This window comes from Eschrichtius robustus, chromosome 6, assembly GCF_028021215.1.
Source record: "Eschrichtius robustus isolate mEscRob2 chromosome 6, mEscRob2.pri, whole genome shotgun sequence".
Lineage (NCBI taxonomy): Eukaryota > Metazoa > Chordata > Mammalia > Artiodactyla > Eschrichtiidae > Eschrichtius > Eschrichtius robustus.
Window position 1 is genome coordinate 115,869,753 of NC_090829.1, and position 23,915 is coordinate 115,893,667.

At 32.9% G+C, this 23,915-nt stretch overlaps 1 protein-coding gene across 1 annotated transcript in view; it reads right to left on the reverse strand.

Annotated features, from left to right (window-relative positions):
* The window catches only part of ROBO2 (roundabout guidance receptor 2), a 562,829-nt gene that overhangs the window by 109,138 nt on the left and 429,776 nt on the right, over positions 1–23,915 (reverse strand). The window contains exon 6 of the mRNA XM_068545712.1: positions 14,433–14,560. Within this exon, the coding sequence (XP_068401813.1) occupies positions 14,433–14,560 (128 nt within the window). The remainder of the gene's footprint in view (positions 1–14,432; positions 14,561–23,915) is intronic.

The window sequence follows — 23,915 nt, forward strand, 5'->3', positions numbered from 1 at the left end:
GAGTCCATGGCAATAACTCTTCTGGATGAGTGCTGTGATTTCTAGCCAGTACCTTACTTCTAACTAATATTAAAAATTCTTATCCCATAACAAAAACCAATATCTATACATTTTTTCAACAATAATCTAATAATCTCTCTCTCAATATATATGTTTTATATATATACATATATATATATATATATGCTTTCTTAATGTCAAAATGAAAAAGTAAAACTACTGAATAGTCTGTTGTTCTCATAAATATGGAAAGTATAGTGGTCAAAAAAATAAAATGACTGAAATGAATCAAAATCTTTAGATTCTTCATCTATTTAGATTTCATATTCTACTCTCCACCTATGAGAGCCCTCGCATGTACAAACTGCATTCAATCCTTGTATGAGTAAAGACGTGTTCCAATTTTGCAGCTATACTCTTTATATTTTTTAACCACTGCTGTGGAATTTATTGACTGTGGGAAGACTAATTTTTGAAGGTTCATATAATATTGAAAACTAAAAGTAACTCATGGTTGTTCAAAATCTGATGACTAAAGTAGGCCATGAAGCTAGTCAAATGTATTATATAGTATAACTATAAAATAATGTAAGTGGCCTTCTCAACTGACATTTATAATAACTGGGAAAGCAATTCCAAAGAGGGTCAAAGGTACTGAGTTTTGGTGAAAATGTGACATACACACAAAAAAGTATGTGTATGTTTTGTGATAGTGATTAAAACCATGTTCTTTAATGTATAGTCACAGATAATATGCTTCTCCTTGAAAATGAGCAATGTAAATATAAGAAATGAAATAATTCTACAATTATCTAGAATAAATAGAATGCCTTTGAAAAGGATAAACTCATTTGGTTCAAAATACCCTGCACATTTAGATCTCACTGCAAGCATATAAAAACAGTGTTATAATAAACAGCTCCACCACATAGCCAACTTTTTTAAAATTTTTGAATTTTATTTTATTTATTTTTTATACAGCAGGTTCTTATTAGTTATCTATTTTATACATATTAGTGTATATATGTCAATCCCAATCTCCCAATTCATCACATAGCCATATTTGACCTTAATTTTTTTAAGGCAACATATTACTGGAAAAAATAATAAATAAATAAATAAAATTCTTATTATTTAATAATAATAAATTATTAAATAAATATAAAAATAATAATTTATTATTATAAATTTGTCCTAGAAATGAATTCAGATGTTTGTTGGCACTTTAACTCATAATAGCATTTAATTATTTTAAGCAAACATTTACTGGTTTTATATGGTGTCAGGGTCTGAGGGTACTAAAATCTCTGTTCTCTGGAACTTACCGCCTACCAGAGGAAACTCACATGCAAACAATCAATCATGACACAACATGATGAACATGGTAATTGCTGTAATACAGGATGTCCCACCATTACGAGAGTAACTTGACTCAGTCTGTCTCCAACAGTTGGGGAAAGCATTGAAAGAGAAAAAGAGAGAGCGAGAGAGAGATTTGTTCTTTTGAGATTAAGTAAGTAAGAAAGGAAGGGTGTGAGGTTGTTCCTCACAGAGGGAAAAATACATGCATTATGTTAGAGATAGAAGTTTTCCAGACTGCACCAATGCACCATTACCATCACCTGGCTTCACTGACACCTTTAGAAAAGCAGGTAAGTCTGTTTGTTAAACTGAAGGATTATTTTGGTGGAACCATGTATTTTTCTGTGTAAAATGGTCTTTACTGGCTTTAGCAAGTCCAACTTAATCCTCTAATGGTATTAAATATTTCTATATTGTAATAAATGAAATAGCTAACTCATAAAGTATCTAAGTTGGATATGTTTACAGATCATTTTAGACTTTATTATGTTTCAGATTTGCACTTAAATTATAGGCAAGTACAGAAAATCGTGTAACTATAGGAAATCATTCTGAAATCTAACATGCAAATTTCATAAACTTTTGAATTCTACAAGTTACAAATTAAGCAAAAAATTAAATTTAAACAAATTCTGAATTGTAAATCACATTTTCCCATATTATACTGTCCTTCACCAATCTAGCTTTGCTTCTCTACTTTGCTTTCCGAACTAAAATACTGGGTAGGAAATAAAATAATAAAATTTTGTTTTCTTTAAGGGACTGTTAATTTTCAAGGAAAATACTATTAATTTAAAAACTAATGAATCATTAAATGAGGCAATATTTACATTATTTTTGAAAAAGATCTCATTTTCACCAGCAGAAGAAAAGTAGTTCAAGTAGTGGTGAAAAAAACCCTCTCCAGATACTAACTGGGAAAACTAGAGTTCTCAGTATTGTGGGTAGAAGAGGTTGTAAGTGTGGAGGTGAGGAGGGAAAACTATAGCTTAAAAATGGCTCTTCATGTAAATGGTGAGACAAGACATCCATTTTCACTCACTTAACCTGTCAACTTGCCAGAACTGTCATGTCAGCACTCTAGCTAAACCACAAAGGCTGATCACATCCCATTATCTCATTTTTTTAGAAAAAGACTGCATGAAGATGCCAATCAGAAAAAAAAAGGGGGGAAGCTTGCAAGCAAGGAACAAATGTACTGAAGCTGAAGGGCTGCTTAGTTAACGGAATTTTAATATGCAACTGCAATGTTTCTTAATAACATTAATTACACGCTTAGTAAGGCACCATCCTAACTCATTAGTGCCTTCTTTTCTGTTGTGTTTTATCTCCTGCTAGCAGAATGGGGACTATATGATTGGCCTGTTACCATTAATGTTGCTTAATCTTTTTATAGCACTATTTAAAACTGCTTGCATAAACATTTTCTAGGCAAGTATTACCTATGTATGCATATGTGTGTATCAATTAACTGCACCAACATTTGGCGTGCCCCTCCCACATGTAAATGTTATGCTAGACCTAGAGGCAGCAGAAAGATAAATACAACAATGTATTTACTGACAAAGAGCTAATAGTTTTGTAGGGGAGATGAAAATAATAGCCTCAGTGAATCTGGGAAGCCATGTTTGCCAGAAGAGATTTAAAAAAGCTTTCAGACGTATTTTAACTCAAAATTTAATTTAATTTGGTAGTTTATATATTTTTAATGAATCTAATTATGTACTATTCCTTTGAGTGACATTTAATATGTTTAAATAAGTAGCGCAGTAATTCAAATGTCATGCATATAATATTTAGGTGTAATGCACATCATGATATATATTTTACAGTATATACATATGTAAATAGATATGATGATATCTTTCTGTCACCAAGTTATTATAACTTATAAAAGTGAAAATTTTTACTTTCTAAGAAGGTGTGACTAAAATATTGATGCTATTTCTTTCTGGCAATAGCCAGTGAAATCTCTTAATACTAATCTCATAATACTGTTTCTAGCCAGAATATTTACATTACTGTGATATTTGATATTTATAGTACTTTTAACTACTAAGTTAACAAATTTAGTGTTTATTTTATTTTCATTTGGATAGACCCCAAAATTAATGAGTAATGGAGTAGAGGCTTATTGCTCCACCTTCCTCTATTGAACATAACAAAATAAATGAATAATATGGAAAAACTACCATTGCCTCAAACCACAAATTGTGAAGTACCCCTGCCAAACAAGGTCAAATCCGGAGGAAAATGAGGATGCAAGGTGAGCAACAGCTAGCCCCATCCACAATCCTCTATCAATGCCAATTTCACAAAAATTTTCTGTCAATACTGTGAGAGCCCATTCCATGATCCTTTGATAGAAAGAAAGGAGATCTAGAGTCAAGAAGGAGACTTGGGAAATATGAGACATGACTTTGCAGATAACCAACTAAAATTAAGAAGTCTGGAGAGAAGGTATTGAAGGAAAGAAAAAGCCAAGCCTACTATGGATGGCGAAAATTTAAGGGGGCCCCCATGACCTTCCCTTCATGGAGTTACTCCCATGGTTATGTTATGTTATGTGACAAAAGGGATTCTGCAGATGTAATTAAGGTAACTAATCAATTGACCTTAAGATAGGTCTTAGGGACCTTAAGATTAGTTTAGGGGTCTAACCCAATCACATAAGACCTTTCAATCAGGGAATTTTCTCTAGCTGATAGCAGACTGGGAAGTGAGAGAGATACAAAGCAAAGCCCCTGAAGGATTCAAGGGATCACTGCTGACTTTGAAGGCTGTGGCAGCCACGTGCAAAGGTTAGCAAGTGAACTGTGAGCAACTTCTGGCTGGCAGCCAACAAGGAAATGGGGACTTCAATCCTACAACCACAAAGCACTCAATACTGCCAACAACCTGCATGAATTCTGAAGTAGATTCTTCTGGAGAGTCTCCAGAGAAGCGCTCAGCCTGATCAACATCTTGATTTAGCCTGTGAGGTGCTAAAAAGAGGACCGAGTTGAGTCTGGTTGGACTTCTGATCTACAGAACCGCGGCCTAAAAAACGGGTGCTGTTTAAGTCGTTCAATTTGTGGTAACGTGTTATGCAGCAGTAGAAAACTGGAATACCTAAAAACCATCTTCATTACAAAGCAGGGAGTATGAAGGAAGATGAAGAGTGTTTCCTATGGAATACAGAGAGCTTGTAACATAAAGTGGTGTGCTGTGTATTACTAGAATCACTAGCTTACCAAGGAGAAAATAGCATGTTTTTTGAAAAAATATTCCAGATAAAAGTCCAAGTAGAGGTTACTGAATGACCCTGATACTTTTCACTTTCTCTTCTCCAAACATGTAAACCCTAATTTTCAGCAGTTAACTAGATGATTAATAATCCAATAGGGAATAAAACAGGATCTACATAAAATAAAATAAAGCAAACTGTATATTAACTAATTACTTACTAATTAATGACAGAAAAGAACATAATCAATTAATCAAAGGGAGATAAAGCATTTATATCGCCCAAAAATAACCCAAGGGAACACAGAAATACTTTAGAATAAATAGTTGTCCATAGTCTAAATAGAATTATGTACAACAGGGCCTCTCTTTAAAAAAGAAACAAACAAAAAAATCTCAAAAAGGGGTAAAGGCATTAAAACACAAGTGAAGAAGAATACTTTGTTCAAGCTTATCAAGGAAGTGAACAAAAAGTTAAAGTAAATTAAAGAAATATATTTTAGAAATAAGAAAAAATGATAACTGCAATTGAAAAAGTTAGGAAGGTGATAAATAGGCATTAAGAAATAATACAATGTGAAAGAATGATGACTTCAAAATTATTATAGAGAAGTTAACAAATATGGAACTGAGACAAAGGAAAGCCAATGTAACTGATGTATTTGAGAAAAAGAAGTGAGACAGAAAAAGTATTCAGAGATAAAACAGAAGAAACCATTTTGAAATAGAGTAAATTAAAGGATGAATCTGCAGATTCTAGGGGTTGTGCTGTCCTAGGAACATTAGACACAGGGTGATCAGGCCCAAGGTATAACCCAGCAAAGTTATGGAAGAAGGGAATACATTGGTATTCATATTTGTATTCATAAAATGGTATCCCAGCTGAGGATAAAAATATTCTGTAAGCCTTGTACTTCCCTACAGTACCATTCAATACAAAAACAATAAAACATTTTCACCAAAGTCTGAGAAAAGAAAGTATGACTCAATAATTTCCTACCTACCCTTCAAATTAGAGGCATTGAACAGACATTGTCAAACACACAAGGTGCTTCCAAAAGAATTAAGTCAGTGACTAAAACCAGCCAAGCATGAGAAGTAACCACTACTTGTTTTTCACTTGAAAAATTAGTATTAGCTAAAGATATTTTAAACGTTTCACATTATGGGAACTCTGTTAGAATATACAAGACAAAATACAGTGCATTTTTTAACCTACAATTTAATCAAAACATATGGAGCAATGAAAAATGTGATGCTTAATAAAAATTAAATGGGACACTGCATAAAGTAGCTAATTAGCGCCAGGTGTAGGAAACATCAAGGGCTCCTAGGAGAGAGATGATCACCTCAGGTCATGGGGTAACACCTTGCCCAAACAAGAAAGGCTGAAGAGAATAAAAGTATAGGTTTCCTTCCAAGATACACTCAGGATGCCTTTTGCACAAAAATGGATCTAGACATGAAAGGATTCATATATAATATCCACCTAGTTTCTGATTTTTAAAAAACTGTAATATTTCCAATATTAAGTTGAATTATAATCCAGCACATTAAATTTTCCAAATTTCAAGGTGGGGTGGAGGGTAGGGGTGTTGAAAATACCAGTTGCATTATTTTTAAAGCATTATCTGACTTCTATTTTTTCCTGAATGAATTCTTTCAGTCACTCACTTTTTATTGGATCTTTTGGTGGCCTCAATAAAATGCTTCAGAGCATGTTATAAAAACAACTCCACTTCAACTCAGAAGAGAACTTTCTAAAATGAAGATATGTTAATTTTTGTGTTTAAACAGTTAAAAGATTGAAAAAATATGTCCCTATAGATTTCTGTTTAGAATAGTGGCTGCTTCTTTGAAATAATAATAATAATAAAAGATGGGAATTTTGCCAAAAACGTATATATTTCTCAATACTTATACACTCTTGTGTGGCCAATTATATTCTATAAAAAGAAACATACTTTTGATTTACTAAATTAGGAAATAATTGGAAGTTTCCATAACGTTGTGTATTGTCAATTTGTTTTTGATATTTTAAATGAGTTTCACCTGATATACTCAGTTTTTAGTTTCCATACTGGAGGCAATCACCATCTAGCATATGGTATACATGACACAAAATGGAGCAGGCCTCAGCTTCACAAGCAAGGCAGCTGGTAGATTTGACAGTCCTTTTCCAAATTACTCATTATGTTTTGAGTTGCTGCTAGGAAAAAATGTGTTGCCCATCTCCAAAATAGATGTTCTTTTTTATTTTTAAGCTTGGGAAAGACTTCCAACAGAAAATAAGACAGATGGGTAAAGGAAGCAAGATATTTATCTCTATTTAGACCCTTTTCTTCTGTCAGTTCCCTCATCAAAAGAGTCTTCCAAACAAACAAATGAATATTTCAGCATTCAGACTTAACTCTGTCCTAGGATGTACTTTTGCTCTCATATAAAGAATGCCTTTGGAACAGTAAAAAGTCAAAACCACAAGAAGGGATGGTGGATTTTTAATGATCAAAGTGGCATTTGTCTAGATTTTGTGGTAAAGAGCAACTAGGGAAGTTAGATTCCGGGACTCTTTCTGAGGTGTTGATGACATTGCAGATGAGGAAGTGAAATCTGGAGACTACTTTGCTCCATTGGCAAGTATGTGATTGTTTGCTTTCAGTAGGACTTCCCACATTGATGATCCTCAAAATCAAGAGTTTTCTTACACTCTCAAAAGTACAAGCAAGAAGGTGTTTATTCCAACTGTAAATTGCATAGAGTTTCCAATTCTTGGACTCAAATGCAGCTTGTAAGAGTCATCCAGTTTGGTGGTTTAAAATGATTTCTAAATTGGCTTTCCACACAGACAATCAAGTTTCATCTGGTATGTAATGTAGTGATTGGTTTCTGAATCTGTAAGTATTCCAGAATATGCATATATTTCTAATTTTCTTTTAAAAGCTTTAGACAGGAACTACCCCTTGAACTTTCTCTAAATTTTACATAGTTGGTACATAGTTCTTCACATAATTTATACTAGAATCAAAAGATGGATTTTTCTCCCCCTTCTGTGGTTTCTACTTTGTAGAATGCTGATTATGCTATTGCTAAGAGCTTCAAAGTTAAAAAACTTTTAGTCTAGTAACAAATATTAATGTAGTTTTCTATTATTTGAATATTTAATTCATGATTTTACTTAATTTGTAGCTTCTCACCTTACAACAAAAGTTGGCATATCTATACTTCCTGAATTAAAATTGATGTAAAAAGTTGATGCAAAGAAAAAGCAGGCTAATTTCCTCATTATCAGTCTCTTCTTTGGTGATCCAATACGAGCATATCAAACATTCAGTTTCCCAAATTAATAGTAGTTGTCAAGTTTAAAGTATAGTTCTTCATATTTCTCAGCACTGTCATAAGCCATTTAAGAAAGATTTATGAAATGACAGACTTTCCCAGAATAAAGTACAATGTGTCAAGAAGCTATTCTTTAGTTCCAGTCCAATGGGAATTTAAGAAATCATTTCAAAAAAGAATAAAAGACAGAAATAACTTGTGAAATGCCTTGTAGGCGACAAATATATCTCAATACTCTGTGTATATCACATTTTCTAAACAAGGTATATTTTTATTCATGAGTTTTAATATATTGGAAATTATTAACATATTGTCCTATATTCCGGGAGCTTGTGGAATAATACAAATCAAGCGGTCATGGTTTATCGGCATAAGGCTTCTATATATAAAGATCTAAAATTTAAATGTGATTTTTCCTGTTAATTTATGAAGTTATTATCCTATTCTTTCCCATTTACTTCTTAATTTTAGATGTCATACCATAGATATGTAAAGTTATTATTAATATGAATTCTTACAAATGCAAAAAAATTAAAAACTATAGTATATTCTTTAATTTTCTAACAGCAGTAATTGTAAAAAGCATGATCAATTTAATAATTGTGTTTTAAGAAAAAATGCCTGCAGTTTATGTTCAAATTGATCATAAGCCACAAGTATACTTCAAAAATACTGAAATGTGAAATAATGTATGTCTCAGAAACTAGGAATGTGTTAACAAATGTTGGCATACAAAACTTTTTCACATATATGATCAATTTTGAACTCAATTCATTCCTATAGCAGTTTTGATACGTCAGGGCTTTTCTCTCCATTTTATAGAGGAAGTGATTAGGGATTAGGGATGTTGAATAACTGACAAAGGAAGTACTGCTCAGAAATGGCAGAGCAGAAATTCAGATTGGGAAGCCAAAGTTCTATTTATTGTATTTGCTATCCATATAAGAGTACATTACATAACAATAATGTTTGTGAATGTTTCAACCAAGGGGGGAAAAATGTTATGAGTCTGGATGACTATACATCAAATGTCAACAATGTCAAGCCAGTATAATAAGAAAGCTTTTGAAGTTAGGTGGACCATTTATAAAGCTGTGTCAAATTGAATAACTTATTAAAGTATCTCTTGGTATATTAAAGAAGCAATGTACTAAATTAATTTATTCATTCACCCACCCATCCATTTATGCATATATCTATTTATTTACTTATAACACAATTACCAAGATTTCTTTTATTCAAACACATCTCTTGGTAGGTTAAGCAAAACTTTAAAAGAGATGCAGAAAGTGTATCAATACATTGGAAAATATTTTATTTTTGTTTACAAAATAATTACCACTTAAATTACTGCAAGCGCAAGCTGTTAACTTCAGTTTTGCAAAGCCAAATGAAGAATAAGATATATTCAAACAACTTTTCATGCCAAAGAACACGGCTCAACCTTCCCTTTTCCTCTTAGTGTAAGCATCAACTTACAGTAACTTGAAGCATTCTACTAAATTTTAAGTAGGCATGCAGAGAATAAGTATGCAGCAGTAAAAAACACCCTTACAGAGTGGAGACTCTAAGCAGCTTAAAATAAAAGTGCATAAAATAATAGAACTTCTTAATTTAGTTCATAATCTTTTATATTAATGAATATCAAACATAACTAATAATTGAATATTTTATACACACAAGAAAAAGGAAGTATTGTATTTTTCTCAATAAAAGTTAGAAATTTATAATATTCATCATTCATATATTCTTTTACAAGAAAATTGTTACCTATTAATTGCTAAGTAGCAAAAAGCCACTACAAAATGGTTTAGTAAAGTGATGAAAAAGTTAGGAGCAACTTTTACAGCAGACAGTCCCTCAAGTAATATTTTAACAGGGGTGAACAAATGTATTTCATTCAGTCATATCCTACTATGCATGAGCTATGAAGCATTGTACAAAGCCATGCGAAATGGATAGAAGGATGGCTACTTACCAACAGGGCGAGCTGTAGACATTACAATGGTGTGGTGAGAACATAAAAAAGAAATTAAAAAAAAAGAAAGAAAAGAAAATTATCAGAATGCATGATGTGTAATGTTACATTTAAGTATGGACAGTAGGGTGATTTCTAGTCTCATTATTCAAGTATGAACAGGATGTCCTAGTTTGATAAAAACTGAATGTAATAATAAATAGAACTCTAAGAAAATAATTACTTTGCACACCGAGATTAACTCTAAGCAATTTGAGAGATACTTTACATAAGGTCTTATTGTCATCATCATTTACTCTAGTTATTATTTCAAAGATCTTTTTAGAGTTAAACAGCCTTGTGTTACCCCAAAGTTAAGAACCTGATGAATATAACTATTCAAGTCACAGACTAGCAAATGTCATGTCAATAAAAGAAGGCCTTGCTGTCTGATTTAAATAGCAATTGGATTTTAAGCATGGTTAGTCAGAACCATTACAAGGACTACAGAAAAGCCCCTGACGCTGCGTTTTCAGCCAGTAATAAGTTAAGATCACATCACTTTTCATCCGTGGACAGGGTAGATGAAAATATAACAGATAGGTTGGAACATCCTTAGAGATTTCAACTGAGTAGCTCTCTAACTACTGTTAAGCTATTTTCTTTTTTTGGCGGAGGGCAGGAAACAATGACTGACAAATAGATTCCTGTTCATACTGAGAATGGCTTTCAAACTGCTGCTTCAACAAATTATTATTATTTTTTTATTATTCTATAACTTTCAATCACTAAAATCAGTTGTCATAGACTGCCCCCTTTTTTAGTGCACAGAAACTGTAAGAGACACACATGGGCTTAATAATACTTTCTTTAAAAAGAATAATGCCAAATCAATTTAGATAGTAAACCACTTTATATAAAAGCAATGGACAAATATAAAACATATGGTTCCATTTTCAAATGAAGAAGAAATAGATTTAGTAGCGTTTGAACTTTTATTAAATCTTACATTTCAAAATATAAATTTATTCAGCAAACAAGTGTTTCACCCATACCCCAGTGGGTAAAGCTCCAGTGTGAACACAATGTAACTCTCGAACTTATGAGTAGTTTTGTCTTGATGACTTGTTGGCATGGTGAGATAGATATAGCCATTGAAACCATATTTATAGACCTTCATTCACTCAACAAATACATCACAATTCTAGTTCTGTGCAATCTTTGAAACTATATTGGAGTTTCTTCTCTATGAGATTCATGGTCTTAGAATATTATTCACAATTAAAGGGGGGGTAATACAACTCAAAGAAGACTAAAGCAATTATAGCAGCTGAATGAAAATTCTGGCTTAGTGAAACTCTAGTGTGTCCTACAGTCTATAGTGGGTTTACTATAGCAAGAGGGAGAAAGTAAGTTGAACTATGCACAATAATTTCTTTCTTTTTTTGCAGGGGGGTCCACAAAAATAACAACTAAGAACAAAACAGACTAACATAATGAAGTTGTGCCTTATTCTAACTGATGAGATTTCTCTTGATTTTGCCAATGTCTAGTAGTAAAAGTACTTTGTGTTTCACTTTTGAATTTGCATTTTTCAGGTGTCGCCTCCAGCTGAATCTGAAACATAATGTTTCCTTTAGAAACAAAAAGGCATTTTGAGTCTATGATTGTAAAGAGAGAAAAGGAAAAAAACATGGTGTGAAATCTTGTTTTAAAGAAATAAAATATATTTCTTAGTCTAGGAAAATTCCAAAAAAAATTAAAGCTTTATTGCTCTAGAACCAAGATAGTTTTCCTAATGAAGCCTTGATTTATGCAAAGCCAATTTAAGCAACTGAAAAATGGGAAAAAATATGTTTACGAATATGCAGTTTGTGTTCACTCATTTTGGAGCCACTTTAAAAAAGTTCTATTAGATCATGAAATATTTGATTAGAATATAAATGCTAGGAGGCTTATTATTGTCTAGCAATATTTCTTTCGAATTTTTCGTTTGTCAAGTCAGCAAAGGGAGCTACTTGCTGTTAAGTTTAATTTTGTACTCTATTTTCACCATATTTCTGAAGTGGAAAACAATTGAGTAAGTCTGTTTCAGATTGTGATTATAAAACTTCTTTTTCTTTTCCCAAATTGGCTAAAGTGAATATCATGATAAAATTTTAGCAGAAACATCACAATAAAACTTGTCTTTGTAACATAGCAACATTTCATCCTGAAAAAAACCCAGCAAGTGGATGTTTTCAAAATCAGCAAATTAAACTAAACTGTGTCCCTGCATTAAATGGATGAAAATGGATGTGGCCTCTTGGGTCAGTTGACCCTGTTCTAATAAAACAATCCAGAGACGGGCTGAACATTTCATTTATGTGCATAGAAAAATGAGTGTAAAATAAATAAGCCGTAGATAATATGTTTTTTTTTTCCGTTAACCTCTTAGTATGAGAAATCCCAACCGCTTTTCCTAATGGTGAAAAGTATTTTTAAACAATTTTTACTCCACATTCTATTATATTATGGAGATTTTCATTCTTTAACCCTGTTTTTGAGGTTTCAGTCTTAGATGAAATGCATACTACACAGATTAAACACTCTAATCTATTTACAGGACACAGATTAGGGGAGAGACCATTAAGGTTTGCTGATTTTTAAAAAAAATCCTATTGAAAACAAACAACTCTTTCTATTAGTTTTGTAAATTAGCTTCAAACATCCATCCAGGAGTAGCATGCTTTGTTAAATGAAATGGTAAACCTGAAACTTTCAACAAATTATGAAAACAATTAGCTGGGAAAGATCTTAAAGCAAACGGACCACTTCAAATCTCATTCATCCAAGCATTCAAGTATAAAAGGAACCCTGCTGCTTCTACAAACAAACAACTCCTGGCATTTTCTCACCATTTGTTTAGTCAGCAAATATTTTTTTGAGGGGAACATTTCTTGGTTAGTTGTTTATTTTCTTTTTCCACTTACTTTAGAAAAAACAAACAAACAAACTTTGGGGGAATTATGGTCAAGTGAATTGCTTTAGCAAAGGACTGACTAGATAAAAGCAAACAAATATACATAAATATATAATCGCCTACCAGAAAATGTAGGTTAACTATACTAAAGTGGCTTACAAATCAGATTTTGATCATATATTATCAGTATATATATTCAATTGGTGTATCATCATAGCTTTTTGTGATCTATTAACTAATGAGGAATGAAAATCTTTTTAAGCAACTAGCTTGCTAATTTTGTCTAAGTTTATTTTATATCTAAGTCCACACTAGAATATCTGGATGGGGGAAAAATGGATTAAGTGGAATAGTAATGAAGTGATTGAGAAGTCTGGAACTCACCAGTTTTTTTTCTAGGTATCCAGAGTAAATGTCTCCTAATATTTACCTGGAGGAAGGTTTTTTTTTAAATGATATGATGCCCAAATCATACATCTGGCAAAAATCATTTTTCTTACCAGCTAGAGGACCAGTCTGAGAATCCCTGACACACTTCTTGCCAATCCAAATTCCTCCAAGACTTTCTCCTAATCTTATGAAAACTTCTGCAAGCAAAGCTGCACAAGGCTAAGAGGTCTGACTAAACAGGGTGAGATGCAAGTGAGACATGGATATAAACATGCAGCCAACTTCCTTATCACGAGGGATGGGAGGAGGAGGCATCAGTTAAGGTACTGGAAGAAAGGCTGAAAGACAGAGCAATGGATGTACTTGCCTATCTCTGAAGTTCTGTGAGTGTAAACAATGCCATGGGTAATATCTACCTGGCGAGAGTAAGTGTAGCTGTGTACTTGGTACTACTTGGTACCGTGGGCTATATAATTCACTCATGTGGATCAACATGCACCACCAGGAAGATAGTTGATACATTCTAGTTCACTGTAGGGTTAAGTAATGCTTTCTTTCACTTATAAGCAATTGCAGGGAGTCTATAAACGAAAATTATTCCATGACTGAGAAAGTGCATGACACCCAGAAAGTGAGAGTTATTACAGGAGCGGCACTGACTATTTCAATTTTTTAAGGCGAATGAACTTCACAAATCACTCTCTAAATCAGATTTTCTCAACATGGGAGCTCCTTTGTGTCCATTTTTCACCTTTGGAAGCAGTGTTAGCTTTTTCAGATTGCTTTTTGAATGCTGAAATAAAAAAGAATTTCAAAAAAAGTCTACTAGTATAAAGTGACAATCTAGTAAACAGAAAACCAAGTGTCTTTGAAACTAGTGACATTTAAAAGCAGTAAACAGTTCAAAACATTGGAAACATAAAAGATTAGTGTAAATCTTTCCTATTTTTAAGATTTACTTTTAAACTACATTAGCTATTATTTATTAAATAAAAATTAATCACTTCAAATGATCATCCCTTCAAACCCAAATTTGAAAGTAATTTTATTTCAACTAAAAATAGACAGGACACAAAATCTAGGCATTTTAATGTAATAATAAAACTGTGTAAGCTATTATTTTGATTGTGAGTTCACTTACCAATTTAACCAAATATTAGCCTGCTGGTTCAATTGTATTTCACATCTTAAGTCTCTTACCTCGGACTGTGAGGGTAGCAGAAGCTTCCACTTTTCCAACCCGATTCTCAGCAATACACATATATGTGCCTTCATCTGTACTCGTGGCCTTTTTAATTCTCAGTGTGTAATCATCTTTGATGTCATACCTGTGTAGAATATGAATTGGTTTTATTAAATAACATTGATTATATTTAGATAACACTAAGTATTCACCTTCATTTTTCTCTTTTATACTGTATTTTACCTAAAATAACATACACACACACACACACACACACACAACGTTCAGCCATAAAGTGCAATTGCTTAGATTAAAGGTACTGCTAATAAGATCATTAATTTTGTATCTTATCTCTAGCTGCTTGATTATCAATTACCGATAATTTAGATACGTATACAACTCTGGCTGCATCAAAACTATCAAAGGCATTATTAACACTTTGACTTTTTTTGCTAGCTCTTAGTAAGAAAACTGTATATTTCAGTTTCTTGGTGAGTTATATTTTGTAAGTTACACTGCATTCAAATATATGATTTATTTTTTAGGCACCTTGACTATAATAGAGCTGAAATATATTAAAGGAGAAAATTCTCTTATTTGTTGGCAAATTGACAAAAGAGACATTGGCTAAAAGAATTAAGAAGGGGTAATCCTTTTTTAAATTAGCAATATTAACTTTTAAAACATCAACATGCCTTGGAGTGATTTCTGGAAATGCACGTCCTCGGCTCTTTCACAAACATTTATCATCACACTTCTATTTTTTTAACAAGTACACTAACATACTAGTTCAGAAAAAAATTCTAAAATTTTAACATGAATTTTTTAAGAGCTTGCATAAGAATATGCTCTTACTAGATTCTAAGAAATGATACAAATTAATGAAGAAGTTATCTTTACATTCTTTTCATATCTGATTTTTCTTCTTGATTTTCACTGATGGTCTTTGTTATTTCACACACACATTGTTGCAATAGCTTCTGGTTGATCACACTGACTGTCCTCCTCATACATACCACACAGTTAAAGCTATATTTCCAAAATATTACTTTAATTGGTTCTGTCTGCTTACAACTAGCTGTGACCTCCTATTGCTTTCAGGACCAAAAAAACCTTTTTAGGCTTGCACTGAAGATTATTATAATCAGATTTCTTCTACTTCTAGCTAGTTATAAAAGAATAACACAGCTTAACATTATTACGAGTTGAGACATGGACCTAATAAAAGTTCTGTTTTACAGAACTCTGCAAGACAGAAATCAAGCGTCTATGAACCAAGCACGCCAACTAAACGCAACTATCCTTGCTCCTCCAGCCTCCAGTTATGGTGGTTACTTTTCTGTCCTCATGTTTTGGGTTAAACTTCTGCTGATTTACAATGTCCTAAGTCATGAGGGAAGCCTTATCTTCCACTACTCTTGTTTGAAGCCATCCATTACCACACTAGAAAATGATGATTCTTCTCTCCTCAGAACAAAACAAAACAAAACAAACAAAAAAACAAAACCAACCCCCCAAAGCAAACAAAAAAACTTATTGCTACACCAATCATTCTGCATTTGCTCACATTTTGATTTGTCTATTTTGATAAAGGCAGAGATCCTGTCTGCTTCACTCACTGCTATATCCAAAACCCCAACACAGAGCTTTTAACATCCAGTAGCATAACCAAGTGGTTAAGAGCACAGATTCTGGTCTTTGAGATTTTTAAATAATCTCTCCAACTTCTTGTTCACTCTCTTCTAACAACATGGCCCTTTTTCCCTTGCTCAACATAACAACCTAATTACCACTGTGTCTTTGTACTTCTCTTGTAACTTCAGGGGATTCCCTTCCCCTACAGTCTTCATTGCTGATCATTCTTGACTTTCAAGATAACCCAGATATTTCCTCAAAGATGTCTTCTTGCCCAAACCATATAAAGTAGCCCTGTACCCACCAGTTACATTTTAAAATTACTTTTACTTGTTTTTAATTCTTTGTTTTCATATTTTTTGTTAGTTTTAGTACTTTTTATCTTCTTCAGAGCACACACCTCTATCAAATTTTGTTTGCTTGTTCATTGTCTTCCTAGTTTCCAAGAGCATGTATGCTCCATGAGAACAATAATTGATTCTCTCTTGTTCCAAACTATATACTCTGAAGCCTACCAAACAGCACCTGAGATCTTGGATGTGCTCAATGAATGCTTACGGCATGAGTGATGAACCATCCAAGAAATTCTTAAAATTCTTCTATGGTTCTTTCATAGCATGGTTATTAGTAAAACAATTGTATGCAGAACTGAAAGGTAAACTAATATGAAATATGGAACTATACTATAGCAAGAAACAAAGTAGTGTTATTAGCTTTATATATCAGCAGTTAGTTCTGAAATGTAGGTTAAATCAAACAAAATACTGTAAATGTTAAGACTCACAATATTAATACATAAATGCTACTATGGAGATAGAGCTAAAATAAAGAAGTTAGCAAATCCTGACTAGTAATCTAGACTTTTGATTTACATATTATCACTGTAAATTTCCCTCTGTAAGTTAGTAACATGAAAAAGACCCTCTCTCTCTACACAAAAATAAATGAAATAATTCTAGAAGAATATCTAAAACAATGTGAAGACTACAGGAGAACAAAGTAAAGCTTCGTGCTTTGTTCAATGCTTTTGAGAATATCAACTCATTATTCTGGCAACTAGGGTGGTTTCTAATCACATGTGTTATTAAAATAAAATAATGACAAAAAATGCATTTGCATAGTGTTCTTAAATATACTTTTTAATGTATTCTCATAACAATTCTGGTAGGTAAGGAGTAAAGTTATTATGTCTCCTATTTTAAAAATTAGAGATTTTAGGCATATAAACTTCAACCTGAAACTATATAGTTTATTTTTACACTTTTATAAAATATGGCATAGCAGAATATTATGTTCAATTTTACCCCCTATTTATCAAGAAAGGAATTAGAGACATAAAAATTGAAAAGGTGACATACATGAACTTGAACTCTTCATGTGTAAAAACAATAACTTCAAAAAATATAATTTAAGTCTAGAAAACTATGAAGAATATGAATCAGTGAACATGGAAATACTCAAAAAATCCCCAATTATCAATATTAAAGGAGAATACTTGAAGCCTAAATAAAATACCTTTAGGATAAGAGGGGGAAAAAGGCTATTTAATTATGCAATTATAAGAAAATATATGGAAATTGGTTGTTCCAGGAAACCAACAGATTATAAATTCTGAGACATAGGGAAAAAATGAAAAAATATTGAGTCTAGTCTAATGTTCTAACTTTAAGATTAGAAAAATAATACTTTGCTATTCAGAGTCTGGGAATTCATTGGTAGCAAAAGTTTAGACCATATTAAAAACTAGATCTCCTGGAACATTCTTCATCAATTATATTACAGAGGTTACAACTTTCTACCAAAAGAAAGCATAAAGTTTCAATTTTTAAAAATCGTGATGTATGAATCTATAAAGGGAAATTAAAGTAAGCAGGGGATATACTACCAAAATGGCAACTACTCCCACAAAGTTTTCCTTAATGGGTTCAATGAATAAATGGTCAACATGCCAATTAAGCTTTTAGTGGCAGAGTTGTTGTTAGAATTCAGGGCTTGTGGTCTGACTACAGAAATTTACACTGGATACTATAAAATCATAATTGCAGTTTGCTCATTTGTGGACTGAAATCTGCATGAGAGCAAGTGGTGTGTGTGTATCCGTGTGTGTGTTTGTGTTTTGGCTCACTAATGTTTTAAAATTATTGGAATAACTGATATTTAAAATTTTGACACTTTCATATAGAAATTTGGGTTTTCAAATCGAGGTCTGTCTTCCTCCGAAGTACACATTTTTTCTCCTTCATCACACTGCCTACATGGGTCTAATAGAACTGTACAACTGGAGACACTGCGGTCCCTTCCAACATGATTGAACCACTGTGCCAGTCTCTAGCCGGAACCCTGACAGTACCCACAACCCAAGAGACTGAAGCATGTCATGGTACCTTTGTCGATTTTCACAATAAGATTCAACTCAGATCAGAGAAATGATAAACCTATAATTATGATCAAATTAGCTCTTACCTGCAAAAACTTAAGATATTTGAAGGTTGGTTTTAAAGAAATTTCGTCTAAATGACTTCAAAACCCAGAAAGAAGTAGATATTTGGCTCATTGCTAGTTTCACATTTAGGCAAGCTGAGGCAAAATATGACAAAGTTCCTTTCCCAAGGCCACACACATTGAGACAATTATAGTCAGGAGAAAAATTGTCATGAGTATCTACTACCAGTCTCTGCTTTCTCTACAGGTCATGATGTCTCTGAGACAATAATTTGCTTCCTAAAAGTACATATTTCACAAGAAATTAGATGTCAAATATTTCCACAGGTCCAATAATTGTGGCCTTATTTCTTGTATTTCTTTCTGGATAAATTCGTACATGCTTAATAGTAATCTCATTGATGCTTTACACTACTAGATTGGATAATTGGGGAAACATTCATTTTTCCCTAGAAAGCAAATATTGACTGAGTAATATAAATAATTATAAATAATAGTTCCTTATATTTAAAGAGATCTTTACAGTTTATAACTGAGATTCATATAAATTTCACAACAATAAATGACTTAGAGAAAATGCCTATTTCCAAACACCATTTTATAGAAGAAGATTCTGAGATTGTTGTCTCGAGTTATAGAGAGACTGAAATCGATGTCCTGTGTATCAATGTCCATTTATTTTTCTAACACAGGGCAACACACCTTTTCCATTTGATATGTGTGTTTATTGCTCTGTGTGCATGTGCTTTGAGCAGGTGTGTATTTCTGCATCAGACTCTATGTTCAGAGTCTCAAAAACTCCAGAAACTAACTTTTATCAATATTTTTCTCAGTAGTACTCTAAAACCAACTGTAATCCTAGGAGCGTCATAAATGCGTTTCCTGATATATATATATATATATATATATATATACTTTAAAATTATGGTTTTATTAAACAATCTAATGTACCTAAAATTTTCCCTGATTTGCTCTTAGCGTTCTTTACATAGTGGAGAATAAATTTTTAGTAACTAGAGCACACTTTGGTATAAAACAACTAGTTTTCCAACATGGTATAATATTATATGTGATCAACATGTAGGAGGTATTGTCTGACCTTAATTAAAAATAAGAAAAAAAAAAGAAACAGATGAAAAAACATTACTGGTGAGGAAATCTTAACAGAAATTGGGTGATTTTGGTTGTGAAATCTGCCAGTCTCAGACTTGTATAAATGCAGTCGTTGTTGCCAGGTTTGATTAATGACAGTTGTACAATCATGTGCTGACAGTCCCCACTATAAAGATACCTTTCTTTTTTTTTTTTCTGATATGAAACACTGCTGAAAAATGCAACCCAATCAGATTTGGCCCCCGGACAACATGTTCTATCATCACTGTACCGTGAATTGAGATTGATTGGTAACCAGCTGTGACAAAGTGGGAAAAGAAGCTCTGGTTTTTGTGTTGTTTTTTTCCCAAAGGAAAAAAAAAAAAAAGAGAAAAAGGGAACTAAATTGTGTCAAACCATTACCATCTGTTCAGCTAAATAATAAACAAAACAAAATACATTTCTTTTAATACTTAAAACAACAGTTTGTATGCAAGGTTCTGTTTGTGTGTGACCTTAAATAATCTTAAAAGTGTGTCAAAAGAGAAAATATTACTGATATTTTAAGAAACAGAATACTATATGCTAAAATCACTTCCAAATTTAAATGAGATAATCTATTTTATTTCTTCCTGCTAAAGAAACCTCTCACAGCTAGTGGGAAGAGTTCCTATAAATCTAAATTTACTTTGAAAATACCAAACAAGATTTTTGAAAACTGGCAAAGTTTTATAACATAACCACATTTTATACATATCTCATACTTTGCAATCCCCAATGTACCTTAAGCTTCTAGGGTAGGAACTTCTCATGATTTTCTGGCTTTTATGAATATAACTAAGATAACTTAGGGACCACCCCCTCCAAATCTCCTAAATTATAGAATTTGAGAGGAGAAAAGACAAAAGAAAATACACTACGTTTTCTATTACAAACTGGAATTTTACCATGTTCAGTTTAAGTCCCTGTATCTCATTGCCTTGTTTGACTTGTGTGAGGTCTCTACACTAATAAAACTTCCTGAAACACCGTTCTCATCTCAAAAGCACCTTTGTTTTTCGTGGAAGGAAATTTATTTTCTCAGCATTTTTAGTTTTGAAATCACCTACTACTTCTTATTATAGGATGTCTGCCTCCAATTCTAGAATGAGTGTTTTGAATTAGCACTTAAAATTTTATTATGTATCTGCTTTATTAATCATTAAGTTGGCCCATCGTAAAAACTATGAATTGAACCAGGAAATATTTAATATCTACACAAGTAAATGTTTCTTTCCTTTTAGGGAGACTTGAAAAGTTTGTTTTCAGTTTTCAAAATACTTGCACTCCATCAAAATAGCTGAAGATCACCTTACACCTTTTAGATTCTTTCAGAAAATTAAGGAATGTCTGCAAAGATAGGCATTCTGTAGTTCCAAATTCAGTGAAAATTTAACTATGGAGCTTTTACATGAAAATGTTACAAAGTCTATTGCTTTTGTTTTCAACAGAAGAATTTTTAAGATTAAAAAAATCACTTATTAATCTCATGGAATCATTCACTGATAATTAGAGACACACCAATCAACTAATCAATACCACTATAGGGATTACAATGAACATGGAGATGCAGCCAGTTAGAACTCAGTGATGTTTTTCAATTGCACAAAAAGAGTGCATTTTAGCAACTCACAACTTCGAATCAAGGCACCCTTCTATAAAACATAAACCTTCTTGGAGAAATTTAAATATTTGCTTCTTTCACGCTTGGCAGCTGAAAATAGGAAAAGTGGATCAATTTTCCTAAAACGATCTTTCTGCTCACAATTTATCAAACAAAATCCTTCCACAGATAATAGTTGAAACTGTTATTAAAACTAATGTAAGCACTTCTTGGTAGCCTAAATTCCAGGTTATATTTTCTCAATCTATAATATTTAAGGTGTATCCTAAAGTGGAGCTTTTAAATCACAATTGAGAGCTGGGACCCTGAAATGAACACAATAGGCCATTATTTTGTTGGCAAAGGGATATCAAGTAAAGTTTTCTATACTTTATAGCCTACGTGGGTCACATAGTTCTTTTTATCTACAATTATAACACAGGCTAATGTTTACAGTTTGGATGAAGGAACCTTTATCTATTTTTTCAGGGTTCCGGTCGTAAGCAAGACCAGGCAGGGCACTTAAGAGCAGTATGAAGAACAGATATCATTTAAAAATTAAAATTAGCATAACATTCATTGGGGACAAAAATCTTGGGAGATTAGACTTATAGGGAAATAGTAAGAGAAAAGTGGTCCCCAAAGAGAACTTTCTGTTCTATTCTGGAAGCTTATACGGAAAGCCAAAATGAAACTTGAACTATGATGGCATTCTTGACTCTGTCTTAATTAACCGAACAATATTTTATCCTTTTTTGGCTTTCCATAAATGCTGTCCTCGTTATCTTCATGCCAATCACAGGTGGCTCTACCCTTGTAAGCTTGACCCATCAACGGAAAACCTCTCTTCTAGTCTCTCTTTAGCACAGCTGAGAGAGCAAGGAGTTTTCCAACTAAAAAGCTAAGAGAAAACAAGCAAACAAAAAAGATAACTAAAATACCCACAAGAATATAACAATAGTTAACTTAACACAGAGCACATTTCAAATCACAGGATAACTAGGCCCAAAAGACAAGGCCTCAAATGACTGCCAGGGAATCCCAGACATTGACCATCTTGAAAACAGAGTCCCTCTCTGGAGACTGGGCAATTAAACCAAACTACAGCCGGGCCCTTCCAGAAAGGCCAAAGCACCCTGCTCACCTCAACTAAGGCTATGGCTGTCTTTTGAGTACCCCCTGTCTCTCTCATCTTCTACACCTATGACGGACATTGTAGACTCCAAGGATTAACTCCCCTGGCAAATCTGTGGACAACTGTGAAGTTCATAGCCTGGTATCCTTGGTCACAATCCAAGTTTCCGTCTTCTCCTGTTATCTTATTGTCTCATTTTCACCTCCTCTGCAGTGAGTTTTATCTCCTCTGATATAACCTCGGACAATTTTTTTTTGATCCTCTTCACAAAAATTTTCACTGTGCCTTCTGAACTACCTGTTCGCTGATTTGTAAAACTTCTTGATCCTCTATCTTTCTCAGATTTTCACCTTCACCTCCATGCATTAATGGAAATCTGGCTCCTCCCTGTGGGTTTGTGTAACGGTGGAGAAAGAGTGAAAGTGAGACCATCTTCCCAGATATTCCAAATAATACCCAGAGCCTGACATGGAGCAGTTACTCAATAAATATTTTTGGAAAGAATTACATAGCCTCAAAACAAACAAAGCAAAATTTTAAAAGCAAAACCAAAAAGTCCTATCCCATTGAATAGTAATTATGTTATCCAGTTTTCAAATGGAAACTTTAGAATTTCTTTCCATTTGACAAAGATGGCATTTAATAAGGACCTACTTCACAGGGATGCTGTAAAGATTAAATGAGTTAATACATTTAGAGTGTTGAGACCTGAACCTAGCATATGGTAAATGCCCAGTAGATGTCATGTGAGATTTTCCATAGCTGCCTCTCACTTCTCTAACACCTCCTCCTTCAGAGATATTGTCTCCATCTCCCTTTGCCATTGTCTCATAGCAAGATCCTGGAACTTTTCTTCAATTGGAATGGCTCCATCTTTGAAATCTGAAGTTCAAATATCTGATCCTGCCATAACCTTGGATGGTTCCTACTCTCTTAATCAGTTTACAAACTGAACCTCTTCATCTTTGAAATCTGAAGTTCAAATATCTTTGAAATCTGAAGTTCAAATATCTGATCCTGCCATAACCTTGGATGGTTCCTACTCTTTTAATCAGTTTACAAACTGAACCTCTTCCTCAATTTCTATCACTCCTTTGCATCAACACTTGTTTGTCTACCCTGCTTAGATTCCATGGCCCATAAGATGCTTGCCAGTATCCTCACTTTTCTTGTCCCACTGCCTTTCTGTTGCATTTGCCTAGGAAAACCTCAATTATGTATTGACATAATTGTGTGTGTGTGTATATATATATATATATCTCTCTTATAAAATCATGTACTCTTCCTTCCACACTCATATGAAATCAAGTTCAAACCATTCTAGAGATATTGGGATTTTCCTTTGGCTCATAATAACAGAAAGGAATGTTTAATTATTTTCACGATTGTCCTTAACACGCAAACATTTTGTGATAATTTTTTCGCTAACCTTTAGCAGATTATTCAAATAATATCTGCAACTCCTTAAATGTATTACTTTTAAATACTTTTTTAAATATTGCAGTTATTATTTTAACTAATTAGAACAGAAAAATTTAGGGTAAAAAGTGCAAA